The sequence below is a fragment of the Pezoporus flaviventris genome, unplaced genomic scaffold (genome assembly GCF_033815535.1).
Source record: "Pezoporus flaviventris isolate CSIRO_AGI_PZ_B2104156 unplaced genomic scaffold, CSIRO_AGI_Pfla_v1 ptg000041l, whole genome shotgun sequence".
NCBI classification, from domain to species: Eukaryota; Metazoa; Chordata; class Aves; order Psittaciformes; family Psittacidae; genus Pezoporus; species Pezoporus flaviventris.
Genome location: NW_026892589.1, coordinates 11084943 through 11101140, shown reverse-complemented (window position 1 = coordinate 11101140; position 16198 = coordinate 11084943). Strand labels below are relative to the sequence as shown.

The following is a 16198-nucleotide window of genomic DNA, read 5'->3' as shown; positions in this document are numbered from 1 at the left end:
ACGTGGCACTACAGCTCTTGCTTTCTGCCTAATTGTTCTCCAGGCATATTTGCAGCGCTCTGTCGAAATCCCAGGCTTGTTTCAGGAGTCAAGCTGCACAAATGAAGTCCCTGCTATTAAAAGCAGTTTGTTTCCTATTCCTTGGCAATCTGTTCGTAATGCTGAGCCCCACTGGAGCATGGACTTCTATAAGCAAATTTTTTTAAAGCCAAAAAATGGTGACATTTACCAGCTACCAGACTGCTTTGAAACTCTAGCTGTGTTTAGGAAATCAAGGTTTTCCATGTCAGCATCATATTATTTTCAGCAGGAAGAGTTTGACATGCCCAGTTTGATACATGCCAGTATGCTGGCATGATTATTTTCATCCCTCAGTCCTGGATCTAGAATAACAAACTCTTTCTCTCACTCCTTCCTGCATTATGGTCTTGGGGCACTGAAGCACATTTTTTTTTCCATGCAGCTTGCCCTAACATTAAAAGGCACCTTGCTCCCAAAGGTTTGCGAGCAGGAGGATGTATTTTATACCACAGTGTTCTGAGTCTCCATCTTAAACTGCAGGAAAGACATCACAAATTAAATCAACTTCTGCTTAGTCACATCTGTTTCATTTATATCAAAGTAGTGCCACTGAAGCAGAGAGCATTCTTATTCTCTCCACATTGTTCAGGCTGAAAATTAACTGGCTTTGCACATAATGAAACTCATACTTCATCTCTTTAAAATGATTGGACCTCTTTTTGTATTTTTAAAGCAGAGTGACTTACAGTTACAATGTATTAATCTGTTACTAATGGAAGAGGGAATATTGCCTCTTATCTCCTTGTTTACCTCTGGATTTATTTGTAGGAGGTCTGTAACTAAAGCAATGCTTGCTGTTCCCCAACAGAATTAGGACAGCCCCCGGTGTGAAGATCCTGGACATCAGAGTCAGTGATGCAGACCAGTGGGGGGTTCAAGAAGAAACAGACAGCGCGAGGACCACTGCCACGGTGACATGTGTGCACAACGACCCGAGCGCAGAGAGCAGGTAAGCCACCATGTGCTGCTGTGCCTTAACCCTTGCTGAAATGCTGTGAGAGACAGAGAATAGCTTCTTCAATGAGTTGTATTGCTCTTTTAATAGCAGTAATTTTTCCTCCTCAGCTTCCTTGGAAGAGCTGTAGGTGATCTGATGAGAGATTTTTTTTCCTTTTGTTTCACTTCTGAGCTTTGGCAGTAGATTATCTGATTAAACTGGAGGCAGCCAACTAATCATAGCTCACGTTTGCTTTTCATGCACCTTCAGGGCAGCAGGAGGATCCCTCTTGCCAAAGAGCCAACAGAAAGGCATGGATTAAAATAGAGAAATATGAAGAATAATTGAAAGCCGTATAGGACAATGCTCTCTTCTTTATTTGAAAAGCCATGAAAGTAACTGCTGTGAAACACCTATGAGTCTATGAACTGTTTCAGGAATGCTGTGTCTGTTTGCTATGGTTATGCTCTCATAAGCTGTGTCAAACTTAATGTGAAATTTACATTGTTAGTTAGTCAGAATGATGTATTTACAATACAAGCCATTTCTCTCTTGTTACCATGCAGTTACTCTACACTTAAAGTACACTGTGCATAAATTTAACTTGAAACTGTATCTTAATTAGGAAATCTCTAAACTTTATGTCAGAATTTTCATTTGGGGAGTCTTTTGCATCCATCTTTTTTTCTGAAAGCTCCTGTAAAGGAGAAAAATAGTTGTTAGTAATTGTTTAGACCTAGGAAGATTGCTGCCAGAGGTTTGGAGTGCCGAGAAAGTTTCTACTCTGTTTAATTTCTGAAGCTGTATTTGGGGAACAAATGAATCCCATCTAGCTCTGGGTACCTGCAATGCAAGCGTTGAGGTGAAAGCTATTTAGTGTGAGTTCGCTTTTCAGCAGAAGGGACAAATAGGCACTGCAGAGGTGAGAGTCCTCTTGGATGTGTAAAACAGGCCTGGTGGAATAGCGAGCAAAAACTGCCTGTTTCTCTGCAGTAAAGATGCAGAGTGGAGGCGACCGAGTGGGACGCAGACATTTGCATTGTAAACGTGAGAAGTGAAGAGAGGTGATTCCCTGCTTAGTGTCTGATGAAGTCAAGTGCTACAGAGCTTTCTGGCTCTGTAGCACTTGAAATGCCAAGCAAACCTTTCAGTTCATTAGCTGTTTCCTGCATTTCTTCCCCATTAGAACAAAAAGGGGGGAGAGTCCCCTCTTTGTTCATAAGCACATTTGTCAAAGTTGTAACTTTAAGGTCGTGATGAAGGAAATTCTAGCCATCTTCCACCACTGTTTTGCTGGGGCTTCATGGGCTTCATTTGGCACTCTGTGGTTTGTCTCTGAATCTCTTGGTAAGATTCCCCACATCCTCCCAAAGCTGTAAAAGAAGCCAGTGAGTCCCTTTGGTGGGGTGAGAGGTCAGCCAGCAAAGACCTGGCTCGGGAGGCAACCTTCATGCCTCTGATGACCCATGGTGACCTCTCAACCTGAATCAGCTCAGGCAGCAGACTGGGGTTCTCAGCGGCATCTGTTCTCTGCTGAATGCTACAGTCGGGTTCTTTTTGCTAAAACAACTGCATCCTCTGTTCTGTTCAGAGCAGGATAGAAACCCATCGATTTGAAAGTGAAACACTGAGGTTAAAAGACGACTTAAGATCATTTGATGTTAGGGAGGAATCAAGTTATTGAACTGAAACAAAGTTTTAAAAGTTAGATAAGAAATAGGATGAACACTGGAAGTTATTGCCATGTACGTGGTTTCACTAACCCATGAAATTATACCTGTCACACTAACTTAGTTTTTATTAAAACTCACTTTTGTGTTGAACTGTTAAATTGCACAAAAGCAACAGATCTCAAGGTAATTACTACTCTGACCCTTTCCTTTTGTGAGATTAGTTTAATATTTTTGATTAATTAAAGTATGCAAATAGAAATTGCTGAAAGATCATCTCTAGGTGTGCAAATATTGTAGTGCTTAGAGTAAATATTTAACTTTGATCTTTAATTTGCCTTTTTGGTTATAATGGTGGCCCTCTTGTCTTTTGAGGAATATTAAGTGCTTATGTGGGGATTCTCATGTTTCATTTAGATGAGCAGAGACCTGAACTTGCTTCTGTTAGGTCAATGTGGCAAAACTGTCTCTAGACCCTATTCATCTGTTCCTCCTTTTAGTAATAATACAAGGAGCTTAATTAAAGGCAGTTTATATACAAGTGAGAGTGTGGGCTCAATCTCTTTCATTGCAGAGCAGAAGCTAGTAGTAAACAGAATCGTAGCTACCTCAGGGGAGGCAGTTTTTTTCTCTCTTGGAAGTAATTTTACTTCTGCTGACTTGCCTGTTAGGCTGGTAGTAGAGAAGTGGGTAAGTCAGGAAGAGATGGCTGTGTTCACTATGGTTTTGCAACCTCTCTTGGGCTTTGTGGGGGGCCTCCAAACCTCCCACAGCTCTGGTTGGTTTGATGAAAGTGAGAAACTCCAGCAAGTCAGAGCCGCACCCGCTGAAATCTGCCTATCCGCATTGTCCTTAGCTCAGAGAGAGGTCTCTTCTCCACTGCTGTGCACTTGGGTTGCTCTTTCCTCCCCAGTGTGCAGCTCTGATAAGAACCACCAAGAGACACTGCCTGCAAGGAGAACAGTGGCTTTGGACTGTGACATGTTCTTAATCCTGTCTCCATTCCTTTTAGCCAGTGTTATCAGCTGGAGCCTTTTCAAACTTGCTTACTTTTCTAATCTTTCTCCTTCTCCCCTCTGCAATATTATTGTTATCGTGAGTTTTTCATCTCCATTTCTCACATTTCCCTACGCCAGTTGAGTGCTCATTAAAATGATTTAAATTAAGACCTTTCCTCCTTTCATGCAGAGTGCATCATGCCTTTTCTGTGCATTACTTAAGAAAAAACTTCCTTATCACAGTGTTTCAGGCAGTTTACATTATATTCTATTAAAAATCCATTTTGTCCAAGGTTGTCACAATTCATAGATTAAAGCTTTCCAGAGTGTGTTTTGTTAGAAAGACATTCATAAATTCACCTCTTTAGTAGTCCCGTAAGCTTGTATTTAAAACCTCTTTTTGAGCCTGTAGTTGAACAAAAAGCATAAAAGGAAGAGATTTATTTTAAATACACACAAGTATATATGCAAACATCTATTTGGATCTGTCTGGAGCTTTTCTTTGCCCTTATTGCTGCCATCTCAAAGGACTTTTCTGGTAGCTCATTGAGCGAGAAGATTGATTGTTGCCATCTGCATTTATTCTCCCTCGTACTCTTTCCTCGGGGCAGAACTCTGTGAATCTCATTTCGGTAAGGTTACTTGAAGCAGCAGTGTGTTTTGTTTCAAAAAAGACAACGTTTTCTACTTCAAGCGCAAATACTCTTGCATAATGCCTGCAGCTGGGACCCAGCACTTCCATTCCGCAGGAAAGGATCTTGATGGATTTCTGCATTGAGTGAAGGGGAGAAAGTTAGGGCTGGTGGGTTCAGATAAAAATGGAATGCTTTCAGCCTTGCATGCAGAATGGCTGTTTTTGTGAAGGACTGGGGTCTTCCCTGTGGTGTAGGCCAGTGTGTTGAATTAGTGCAAAAATTGCTCTTGAAATACAAGGCCAAGTCTGGGATTCTGCCAGACACAAGTCCTACATGTTTTCCAGAAAACAGATCTCATTTTTGTAAGGACCATGCAGGCTTTTTCCACTCCCTTTGCTGAAAGATGGATTGAGCCTTGCAGTTCTGTATTTTGCACATCAGAGTTCTCTGGAAGCATCTCAGGAACATGCCACAAATTAGGCTGCAGAAGGACTAGGGCAAGAGGGCTTGAAGAAATGCCCTGGGAGCATGGTCTGTGTTTGGCAAGCTGCGGTAGCTCGTAACTCAGCACTGATATCCAGAGGAATGGGATTTCAGGAACTTTGCCGGAGTGATTCAGCATTTTATAGGACTTAGGTTATTTCAAATCACTGGTGAGCAGGAGCTGAGTTTCCGTGGCCCCACAGTATGACATATTTCATGGTGCTCAGTGTCTGCTTGCTAGAAAGCTGAAGAACAAAAAGTTCACGTGACCTGGCCTTTGGTTCAGGGGAGACGAAGTGGCACGAACACAAAACAGACCACAGAGTTGCAACTCTGAGAGTATATGAAGAGATTATTTTCCTTACTCAGGAAAACTCTCATTCAGTTGTATTGGATCATTATCAGGTGAGGAGAGTCTGATTTTCTGACAAACCAGTACTTTAATCAGAAAGGTAAGATTTATGCTAACTAGCAAAGTTAATGACATTGATTTTACCTGCAGTGCTGAGTATAATGTTACTGGGACCAAACTGGTTCTTCTCACTGAGGGATTATTTTATCTCCGTGTCTATAATGCAGCTTCCATCTCTCAAGATATCCATCACTGCATAAATTAGACTTGCATGAGGGACATGCAGAATGCAAAAGTAGGCAGGGTGAAATCTTCAGAGGGATTTTTTCAAGTGTCCTCAGAAGTATTTTTTCTATTGCCTGGAGATGTGTATATTTTTAATTGCTGCAGACCAGCTCTGATGTCTGGCATTTGACATCATCTGTCTTTAAACTTGAATCCAAAAATGAAGATTCTATAATTAACCGTTCAGTTTATTTACCATTTTAAGAGGTGTTCATGGAATTAAAATAATTTAAATGACTTTATAAAATTGCAGTTGTACTGTCAGATACATAAATCCATAAATCAGAAAAAGCAGTTATTTCATGTATTTATAGGTATGCAAATAGACCCTCCTATTTTGAAATAATTCACTTCTTTTTCTGTGCTTGGGAATACCCTTTGAACCAGAAATATCACTCAAAAGGCAGATGTAAAGTTGGCTGCCAGTTAAAATATGTGCATGTATTTATTTAAAGTAAATATGTGTTATTGGAGCTGATGATCAGCTGAGCAGCAATGTATCATTTGGTTTTGGTTTTAAAGCTTTGGGTATGTCTCAGAAATAAGAGCTGAGGTTCTCTCCTCTCCCTCTTCACTTTGACAGACAGATTTGCACTCATCTCTGTATTGTGGGAAATATCTTTTTCCCTGCTAAGTATTCCAGCCCTTATTTTCCCGAGGCCTATAAGCAAACACTCCACCTGGAAGCCCCTCGGGCGCTATGAGGCTTCCTGGCTGTACTCTGCACTGGCTCTGCCAGATTGGAGCTCGCTCTCACAGCTTTTTGGAGGTGTTTCTGCACTGAATTCCCGACCACTCTGCTCCAGAATGACTTACATGGGTCCTCCAGGCTTGTATGTCATCCAGAAATGGCAGTGTGGTGCAGAGATTCCTACTGTCTCCAAAAGAGTCCTGGTTTGATGAGCTGATTTACTGCAATGACTTGGCCTTCCAGAGGATGCAGTTTGGTTGTACCTGGGGTGTCTGTGCTCTTGGTTTCTAAGCACAGGGCATGCTGAAGCTAGAATAAGGAGTTGGGTTGCCTCAGTAACATAAATAAGCTTATAAAGATGGGTGGCTGTAGCCTGCAGTAGCACATAGCAGTTAAAACCACACTGGGGAATGCATCAGGATGTGCAGTGAAACACTTACTGATGTGTTTATTGCCAAAGGAACTTGCTTGGCCCCAGGACACCGAGCGGGTGAAGTGCCATCAGCAACAACAGTTGGCTGACAGGAGGTCAATTGCATGTGTGGCTTTCCACAAAAGAACAGTAGCTGGTACAGACAGACAGACAGGCTTGCTTGGTCTTATTTTAGGCCCATGCAAAGGCAGTGGGCTGGGTGCCATTAAGTTCACATAGTATAAAGTGAATGTGTAAGTGGAGCAGAGGGAGCAAAGAAACACAAATGTGTAGAGCAGGCAGGAAAGAATAGAGAAGGCCTGAGGAATAAAAGCCAGGGAGATGGGGAAGGAGAAGTGGATGGCTATTATCCCTGCCACACTTGTCTGATGTAGGTGAAGTAGTCCAGACGTCCTTTGGGCCCCTTTCCACCATGAAAGCTATACTTCAATGAAGCCATACTTCAGCTACGTTGAGAAGGAAGGGTTTGAATTAAAAAAGAGAGGAGCTTAAGGTGTGGAAAGAAGTCATAGACTATGTGGTGCAGTATACTGGCTTGGGTGTTTCCCTCCTGTTCTTATGCTCTTTCTGCTTTCCTTAGGTCAGAAGTGTCATGGGCAAAGAAACATGCTTTTAATGTAGAGTGTGCAGGACCTGTAGATCCTGCAGGAGTTCATTTTCTGGCCTTTGGCCAGACCCCAAGGCAGCACTGTATCTCGAGCCATTGATGAAGAGGATTTGTCTTTAATGCACTAGTTTGAAGGTTGTGACCTCTATTATGAGTGGTGGGAAACTATTCTGCTTTGTGTTAAGAGTGCTCCAGTGAGGAGCATCTACACACATTTTCAAACGTAAGTGTCTCAATAGAGTCATAAAGAAAACCTGAGATACAAGAATTTTAACTAACCTTTATTCTTTACCTGGAGGCCTTTTTGTATAAAAGAACCCAAGCCTGCTTGGAAGTGTTTCTGTAAGATGAAAGCCCTCACACCTCACAGTAGCTTCTTGAGGACCTAAAAAATAATAGACAAATTAACAGCAGCAGGAGGGACAACTTACAACAGAAAGTTGTGGTTCTAGGATCATACAGGAAAGTAGAATTTCTGGAAGGATTCTTCATTTTATTTCCCCCATTCAAGGCCAAGAACAATGAAATTGTCTGTCCATCTCCTGTTGGGAGCCTAATAGCCTGGAAACCACATGAATTCTCTCCTAGCCAGCCAGCTCTTTTGAATGGCTGTTTCTTCGTCTTAGTTAGCTTCATTGCTGCTCTGGTGAAGCCTCCAGTAGAGGGGTCAGAGGGATTACTGACTGCTAGTCCAGATAATTGCTTCCTGGCCCCAGTTCACCAGTCCAAGAAGGTAAGGGCTTAATGACTCTTCTTATTCCATCCTTGCTGTGCTGATATGGTACCTTTATTATGAGCCAAGGGTATCTTTTGGAACAAACACACCTTTGGTAGTTGGAAAAACCTGTTGTGCAGTGCAGCAGGAAAATCTGAAAATTTGGGAAACGATGAAGGTCTTGTTGGAAGAAGTCAATAGTATTCACCTGTGTTCAGTTGAGTAAGGTGAATGGAGGCACGAAAATGACTTGGAAGATCAGCTTTTGATAAAGATCTCTTAATTTGCCAAACTTGGTAGAAAGCTTTGTGTAAATCCAAAGAAACATCAGAAGGAAGTGAATTCTGATTCTTTGATCAGCTTGCTTGGTAGATAAGGCAGTTGTTTGTCAGCTGTGTTTGTGGCTGAAGACTTTCTTCCAGAAGTCTAGTCCTAGCTTCTAGAAGTGGTTTGGCAGGCAAATTTTGAGGTTATAGTTTAAGCCTTTTCAATTTTGATCTCGTTTTTTGTACTGGTGATTTAGGTGGTATGTGGAAAACAGAAGCCATTTCTTAGACTTCTCTTTTGTATATAATGAGGGGTTAAAGAGGAAAGAAATCAGTGGAACGGACCCTTTGGTCTCTTCCTTGGTGCAGCAACAAACAAGTGAAGAAGTAGCTTAAATAAGATCTAAACAAGTGTGGTCCACAGAACCTGATCTAAAGCCTGTTCTAAATGACGTTTCTTCTGAAAGATGAGCCCAATCATTCTGAAACGAGTCTTGTTTTTTAATTTGATCTAATTAGCTTCATTTTGGGTATATCTTTCCTAGATGTGAATCCTAATATTGATGTAACAGTTGGGAAAGTTTAATTTCAGGGTAGGGTAGTCTGCATAATTAGGACTGCAAGAATATAGCAGGGAGGCTGGGAGCAAATTTCAAATGCATGCTGACAAGTGAATGCCTCTTCAAATAGTTATTCATCCATTGGTGCTTGCATGCTTTTTCCATATTGGATGCCAAAGGGAGTGATGACACATTCAGGAGTCAGTGGGCTTTGTTGAGTCTCTGCTGGTTTGCTGTCATTTCCTGTGCAATATATTTAAATGGCCACGTGGATGATCATACATGAGCTGCCACAGGAGGTCCATGACAAAAATCTGTACAATTCTGGGGGATTTCTGAAGTTTTACAGAGATCTGTGTGCACGTTCCAGCTGTGTTTAAGTGATAACTTAAGACTGAGTGATAAAGCCCAAGTAACCAGGGCTGCTGGACTCCTCATTCTTATGGCAAATGCTCTGGCTCAAGGAACAAAAGTGATTGTGTTGGATTTTTAGGTTTTCTTTCTATGATTTAATCACCATTTTTTCCTCTCAATAGCTTAGACTTGAAGAAGCCTTTTCTTTGGTGTATGCTGGTCTGAATAGCCAAGACAATGACACTGCGACAATTCTGAGTCATAGTTCATCTTATAAGTGTGGGGTCTGCACAGATTTAGGTATCTGTGCAGCACCTTTAGATATGTAACATCATCTGATGGGAAAGTTTCAGTGGGCCTTATGGAGTTTCCAGAGGGAAGGAGAAGACGTGATCAAAGCCATTGTCACAAAAGCATTACTGATTCCTCTGTAAACACTGTACTTGTTTATATAGTCGCAGATTAAAAACCTGTTCTTTTGGCAAAGTTAAGTCTAGATTCGGAAGAGCACCTTTATGTAGGGTACCCCTTAAGTATGTACTTGGTTTTAAGTAGCTACCTTGGTTCTCCTGCCGCCAGGTATAATGATATAATGATGCAAGAGGCACTCACTGAGCTATTAAAGACAGCAACATGCAGAAAACATAAGTCTTGATGGTAAACCAAGTTACATATAATGAGAGGTGTTAGTGTGCTAAACCTGAAAATATTGTAGAAATCAGGAACTGAAATCTTCTGCAGCACAGAAATATTTCTCAATATATTGGAAGTGTTGCTAAGGAATTCATTTTTGGCAACTGTACACAGAGATTTAAGAACCATAATTGGATTGTTCTTCGATATAATAGGACCTGAAGAGATTATTGAATAGATGTGAAATTGGGGAGTTGTTATTTGAGGTACGTTTAATTCCCACTTTTACCAATTTATGAATTTCACTTGTAGCAAAGCCTCCTGAGCTTATTTGAATCCCATTTGGGATGTGTTGACTTGCTTACTGAACAACCAGTGCATTAAAGTACAAAAGCTAACAACTCATTTGTTAGGCACTTAGCCAAAATTCAAACTCATTTTATTGTTACGAGGTGCTGTTGCTAGACAGGCAAATATTAAGTTTGTTACTTTGATTTATTCGAGTCCTCTGTGCCAAATACATTATAAAACATCCTGGCATTAACTTTGCATAAATTATTTTTTGCTTTAGTTAAATTTTTCACTCCTTTTGCCACTGATATTCCTCACCTGTGTTTAGAACCTAAAAAGCCAGAAGCTCTTGTGAAATGAAAAAGTAAGAACTGGCTGATGGTGTGTCAGTGTCAGCGTATGGTTTTTGTTTGTTTCTTTTAAACCTGTCTGTATCCTGTTCGTATGAAGAATGTGAAGTGGGAGTTAAGCTGAGAGCCCTCACAGAGTGTGATGAATCTAAACTGAGACATGGGCCCTTTTGCAAGACCACTGGTCCTCTGGGGTGTCTGGAGATCGAACCGCTCCAGAGGGCAGCTTGTGCCAGTACAAAAAAGCCAGGGATAAACTGGAGCTTCCAGGGAGCACAGGAAAGCTTTGGACAAGAGTCAAAATACTGGGGAGCACATTTGAGCACGATAGCTCCCTGTTGGAGGGAACAGCTTGCATCAGGACTGTAACAGGACAAGAGATATGTCCCCCCTTGACACCTGGCTGAAAATGTAGGACTCTGTTTTGCTATAAACTTGGACATGCTGTCCTTGGGAAATTGTACGCAGGTACTTGACAGCTGGCTGTGTTTGTTCTCTCTATACAATTTGCTGTATGTGGATTTTCCCAGGATACTTGTTAAGGGCTTTGCTGTGAAATACTGCAGTCATTAAGGCAAATCACTAAAGCTTTAGCACAAAACCTTTCCTTAAAAACTACTGCCAATAGCTTGATCTTGCTGTGGTTTTTTTTTTTGTTTTTGTTTTTTTTTTAAATTGGTATAATCCAAGAACAGATTTGATTCTTTGGAAGTTCTTGGACTCACTGGGCTCAAAAGATTGGCATTTAAGTCTCATGAAGAGCTTTGTTGTTGCGGGGGGGTTTCTTTTCTGCGCCTGTTGTCTGTATGCTGCATGTTTTGGTTGGCATTGCACGCTCAGAAAGAACTATTTGGTCTTTTCTCTTAGGAGTTTTCAGTGCAGAGATTTAACTCCAGAAGCGCTTGACCTCAGCGCTGGGTGGGCAGCGAAGGTGTTTGGAGATAGCAGATTCCTCATTTTGCTCTCCCTCTGAGGCAGTTTTTGTCCATGGTGGTTTTCTGCAACTGTGGCTGATGTATCTTTTTGTTAGACAAGCACTCTTCTTAATGGTGTACTGTTTAATTTCTCTAGTGACAAGAGGAAGAAATAAGTTATTCCTTTTTAAAAAAAGAGTGACTTAAGTAGGGAATAATGAATGCAAAATGCTGTCATTAAAAATCAGCAGATAAGCTGATGGTTCATCTGTCACTTCCAACCTTGCCATAAAGGAAAAGTAAATCATCATTTATAAAAAATAATAAAAATGGCGATAAGTGTGGAACATGTTGAGTGGCAGTGCCTTGGTAATGAGACCTGGTATTTATTCAGTAAGCACCTTGCAACTCCCTGCTGACCAACACATTGGAGGAGAAAATAACTTCTTTCTATAGCCTTCCCAAAAGGGTGTAGTACGAGAGATAGGGCATTTTTGTCTTCTCTGTATTGAGACTGCCGCTTTTCTTGTGGCAGACATAAATTCTGGGTCGTTGCAGCATACTGGCATGGAATTGGATTTGTCACAGTGTATACTCAGCTGTTTTGAGTGGGAATTGTGTGTCTACACCGGAGGCATTTGGGTGCCTGCAGTGCCCAGGTCTGACCTGAGTGTGTTCAGGTTCCGTGCTTTCAGGTATGATTGATTTTAAGAGCTGTACCTAAACCAGCCCCCCACTAGCTGTGCAGTAAGAGTACACAGAACATACAGGGAGGCTACTGGGCTGGCTCAGATGGATACATCTAAATTAGAGGACTATTAAATGGAGTGAGGTTAATCCAAGCCTTTGTTTCTTGAAAACTTTTTGGTTCCCTTTTGATACCATTAAAGAGTTAGTAATTTGTGGAATTCCTCAGGTGGGACTATTATATGGAATACAACAGCTTTCCCTTGTTTCAAGGCATAGCTTAGTTATGTGATAGCCCTTGGCAAATGTTGGCTCTGTTCTGCTGAGTGTTGTCATTATTGACCTACCCCAAGCTGCTGAAAATGCATTAATTGAGTTTTCCTGTTGCCTCTATGTAAACTTAATGCTGGTGTAACACTGGAGAAATAGTGACCCAGGTAGTTCATAGGTATGAGGCTGGTTTCCCCACGTTACAGGTGAGTGCCTTCGCCCCTGGGATGTTGGGGAGATGGATCTCGTAATTGAGCAGTTTTCAGAAAGATGAGTTGTTTATTTTTTAAATGGGGTGCTCAGCTCCTCTGCAGTGTGGCAGCGATCTTGGTGTTAAACCAAGAGTTGTTTGGGGTTCAGTAACATTGCAAACCTGCCGCTTAATTACTTGCATGAAATAGGACCTGACTGCCCCAGTCCAGCATCTGATTTAGCCAGGTACAAGTGCTCTGTTCCTCACTAGAATGTGTATTTTTCTCATTCATTACAAGGAGACAGGGGAGGAGAAGTTCAAGACCTCATCACAGTATATTCTCCATCCCACAAAAGCATTTCTATTGCCTGGGTCCAAAGCTTTGTGAAATGATGCAGTCATCAGGGTAACATCAGTCCCTAACCTGTGGGAAGAAGGCTCTCATACAATATAAAAAGGTACTCTTTGTGGTTGCAGTGAGCAGCACTCCCCCCCCAGTTTCCCAGGACGTTCACTCCAGCAGGATCGAGGTGGTTCACATCATGGCACGTGCTGGAGCAGATGCGGTCACTCTTGCATGGCTGCAGGATCTGCCCTGTCACTCTGCAGGGGTAGGGCAGAGCAGCACGGGTCAGGTGCAGGGCTGCGGCTCCCTTCCTGTTGGTGAACCCACAATTAGCTCAAGTTTTCCAATCACTCGTGTTTTACATGTGTTTATTGCCCCAGGTCAGGTAAAAAGACTGGTGGAGGGAAAACAAAGTCAAAAATTAGAAGCTGAAACTTCTAAGATTTGGTTTTGATTTGTATTGATGCAGAGATACTGAAGCATTTGTACCTTTATTCTCTGCACAAGTGTTTGGAAGCACAGTGGGGCTCCTTTCTTTGTGTGTTTTACAGAACAAATTCTCTGATACATTTTTTTTTCCCTGAAATATATAATAACAGTAAATACCATGAGAAGCTGGAAAACTGGATGGGTAGGAGCAGGATTTCTTTCAACCAGTTGAATAGAACAAGAAGTTGATCATCTGCAGTGGGACAATTCATGCTTTTGCCTCTTGTGATTCAGTAAATTTGTGAAGCTTTTGGGTTGGTATTGGTTAGTCCTTAAGTTATAGTTTTTTGATGAGGGGATGTCTGCTGGACGTCTTCCCTCCACGTCTTCCTTCCCCCCACAGGCTCCAGCAGAGATCAACTGAACTGATGTGGTGATGTGAGCTGTAATTCTGTTCCAGCCATGATTGCATGTCAATCTGCGGCATACCATAAGTGGTACTTCTGGGTTCCTGCTGTGAGCAATTGATTAGATTCTAGTACCTTTTATTCTGTGCATGGGACTCCTTCTATTTTTTTAACAAAGCAAAGTAACACATAACCCCCCGTTCATTCTTTATTCTCTTTTTTCACACTAATACCTCATGCTTAAATACAAACCTAAAACTTTTTTTGTATGCCTGAACTTCCTTAACTCCATCTGTCCCCTCATTCCAAATAAAATTAAAGGTGAAGGTTCATGCTGACCCTGAACTGTAGGGTAAGTCTGTGACCTAGGCAGAAGCTTCCTGCAAAATGTGAAGCCTAAGTTGAATGCTGAACTCTCTATGACAAAATGAATGCTAACTGTACGTTGATGTGTAGTCCTGCTTGTTACAGTTTCCTTTGTCAGCAAAAGCTTTCTTCTTCCAAATGTATTACTGAATGAAAGAAAGAAGCTATTCTTTTATCTGTTAATGCTGATGCCTGTAATCCATCCCGTTCATTTTCTGTGCTGTTTTCCTTATGTGGTTCTTCTCCACCTTATGTAGCACAGAAAAACTTAATTGCTGAAGTCTGATGTACTTTTCTATTCCTGGCAGCAGTGTAGGTTGCTAAACCATTATGTGGGAGATGCCTTCTGGAATATGAAGTGTGTGTTGCAGTTGGGATATGGCAGGGTTAGAGCCCGGTCCAGGAGAGACCTTTAAATTAGCTTTTTGGATGTTTTCTCTAGAGCTGCCAATTAGATTGACATTTCCTGAGCAGTTTTTGCAAGGGGAAGGTGTTCCTTCTGAAGGTCTTATGTTACAGGGAGACCTTAATGTATGTGGTACCGCCTAAGTTTGAGAGATCAGGAGAGAACCTCCTGAATATATGCCAGCAACTGATGTTTGACAAAATCCAGGAGACAACTCTTCATCTGATGACTTGAGGACAGACCTGTTTCCCTTCGTAGCTAATCACTTCTGACTTCTTGCCATTCAAAGCTTTATTTGGTTGTTAATGTTTGCAAATACTATGCTTTGATGCTGCATAGTGTGTAACACTGGAGACAGACTGTGCTCCAAAAGGCTGGGGCAGCTCACATTCACTCATTTGTACATCCTGTACCTGAGTCTTAATTTTCTTTTAAATGCAGCTTTAATTGGGTCTCTGGATGAACACTTGCATTCAGACTGGTATCTTGTATAGTGAAGGCTGTTGAGAAGCCCAGACCCCTGGTCGGTCAGGAATTATTCTCTGGTCTGAACCTGGTGCTTGGGAAACCAGTTCAATGCCTGTGTAAGTTTTCAGCCTTAGAGGGATGACTTGTGTGGTACATAAGCTGTGGATTAAATGAATGAGGTTAATTTTAGCTCTAGTTCTATTTATTTACCGCAAAATACTAGGACAACAACGCTGGTGTCTTACGTACGAGGAGTTTTATTAAGTAGTGATGGTGATACATATTGACAAGTCTTGCAGTTTTTATCATGTCTTTTCAAATATTTACATTCTGAGCCACTGATTCTTGAAGTCAAGTGATTCTGAAGAAGGATCCGACTTGAATTTAAACCTAAAAGGAAGATTGTGCTTGTTGTGACTGATGGAAAATCTTGCAAATTTCATGAGATTCAGAAGATGAGAAAGCAAAGAAAGAGCATTTAGAAATTTAGGAATCCTTAGGATGAGCTCATGAATGTGCAGGATCTGATAACAACAGTTTTGCATGTTGGGGATGCAGAGGATGGCTGCTCTCAGAGCACTTGCATTAGGAACAGTTGGACTGCATGTCCTGGGAGGGAGGACTTCCATGTTACCTGTCTTCCGTAAGTGGTCATTTGGTTTCCTGTCTTGGCAGTTGGTGGTGGAGCAGGCAGTGGCTGTAAGATGAGCATGGTCAGTTACTTGTTAATATACCGTGAACACGAACACTGTCAGTGCAGAGGATCCATGCACCGCTAATTAGTATTTCTGCAGTTTCACTAATCACTTGAACTGGGAACTTGGCCAAAACTAACAGAAGAGACTTCCAGTACAATAAATTGTTTTAATGCTGTGATCTGATCTTATGCATGGCTCAGTGTTTCTGAAGGCAAGGCTAGAATCAAATCTCATTTTGCATGATAACATATGCAAATCAGAACTTTTTGGTCCCAGATGAAGCTGCGCTTCTATTGACATGGTGCTAGGAAAATGCTGTTAAGAATAAAAAGCCACTAAAACTTTATTTTACTGATAATATTTCATTATTGCTTTGTAAGCTACCTTATCCATAGGGCAAAATCTGCCAGAGAGTAAGATCCCATAAACTCCTGTTTGCTTGTATCATTCCATCATGATTTATAGAGTGCCATAGATACTAGTGGCATTTTGCAGATATATAAAAGATTGACATATTCTTGCCTCAAAGAACTTAAAAATCCTGCAGTTTAGCAGCAGTCAGCAGTTCCTCCTATCTGGATTTTACTTTTAATGGCACTGTATAAAATCGCTATTACACAGCCACCAAATGAAATAGCATTTTATTTTTAGTTACAAATGCTATGATTTTAAA

At 41.4% G+C, this 16198-nt stretch overlaps 1 protein-coding gene across 3 annotated transcripts in view; it reads left to right on the top strand.

Moving 5' to 3' along the window:
* Nucleotides 1-16198, top strand: part of LOC133275897 (transmembrane protein 132B-like) — a 233867-nt gene that overhangs the window by 100192 nt on the left and 117477 nt on the right. For all 3 annotated transcript variants that reach the window (XM_061466176.1, XM_061466178.1, XM_061466177.1), the window contains one exon: nucleotides 890-1030. In XM_061466176.1, coding sequence (XP_061322160.1) covers nucleotides 890-1030 — 141 coding nt within the window. The remainder of the gene's footprint in view (nucleotides 1-889; nucleotides 1031-16198) is intronic.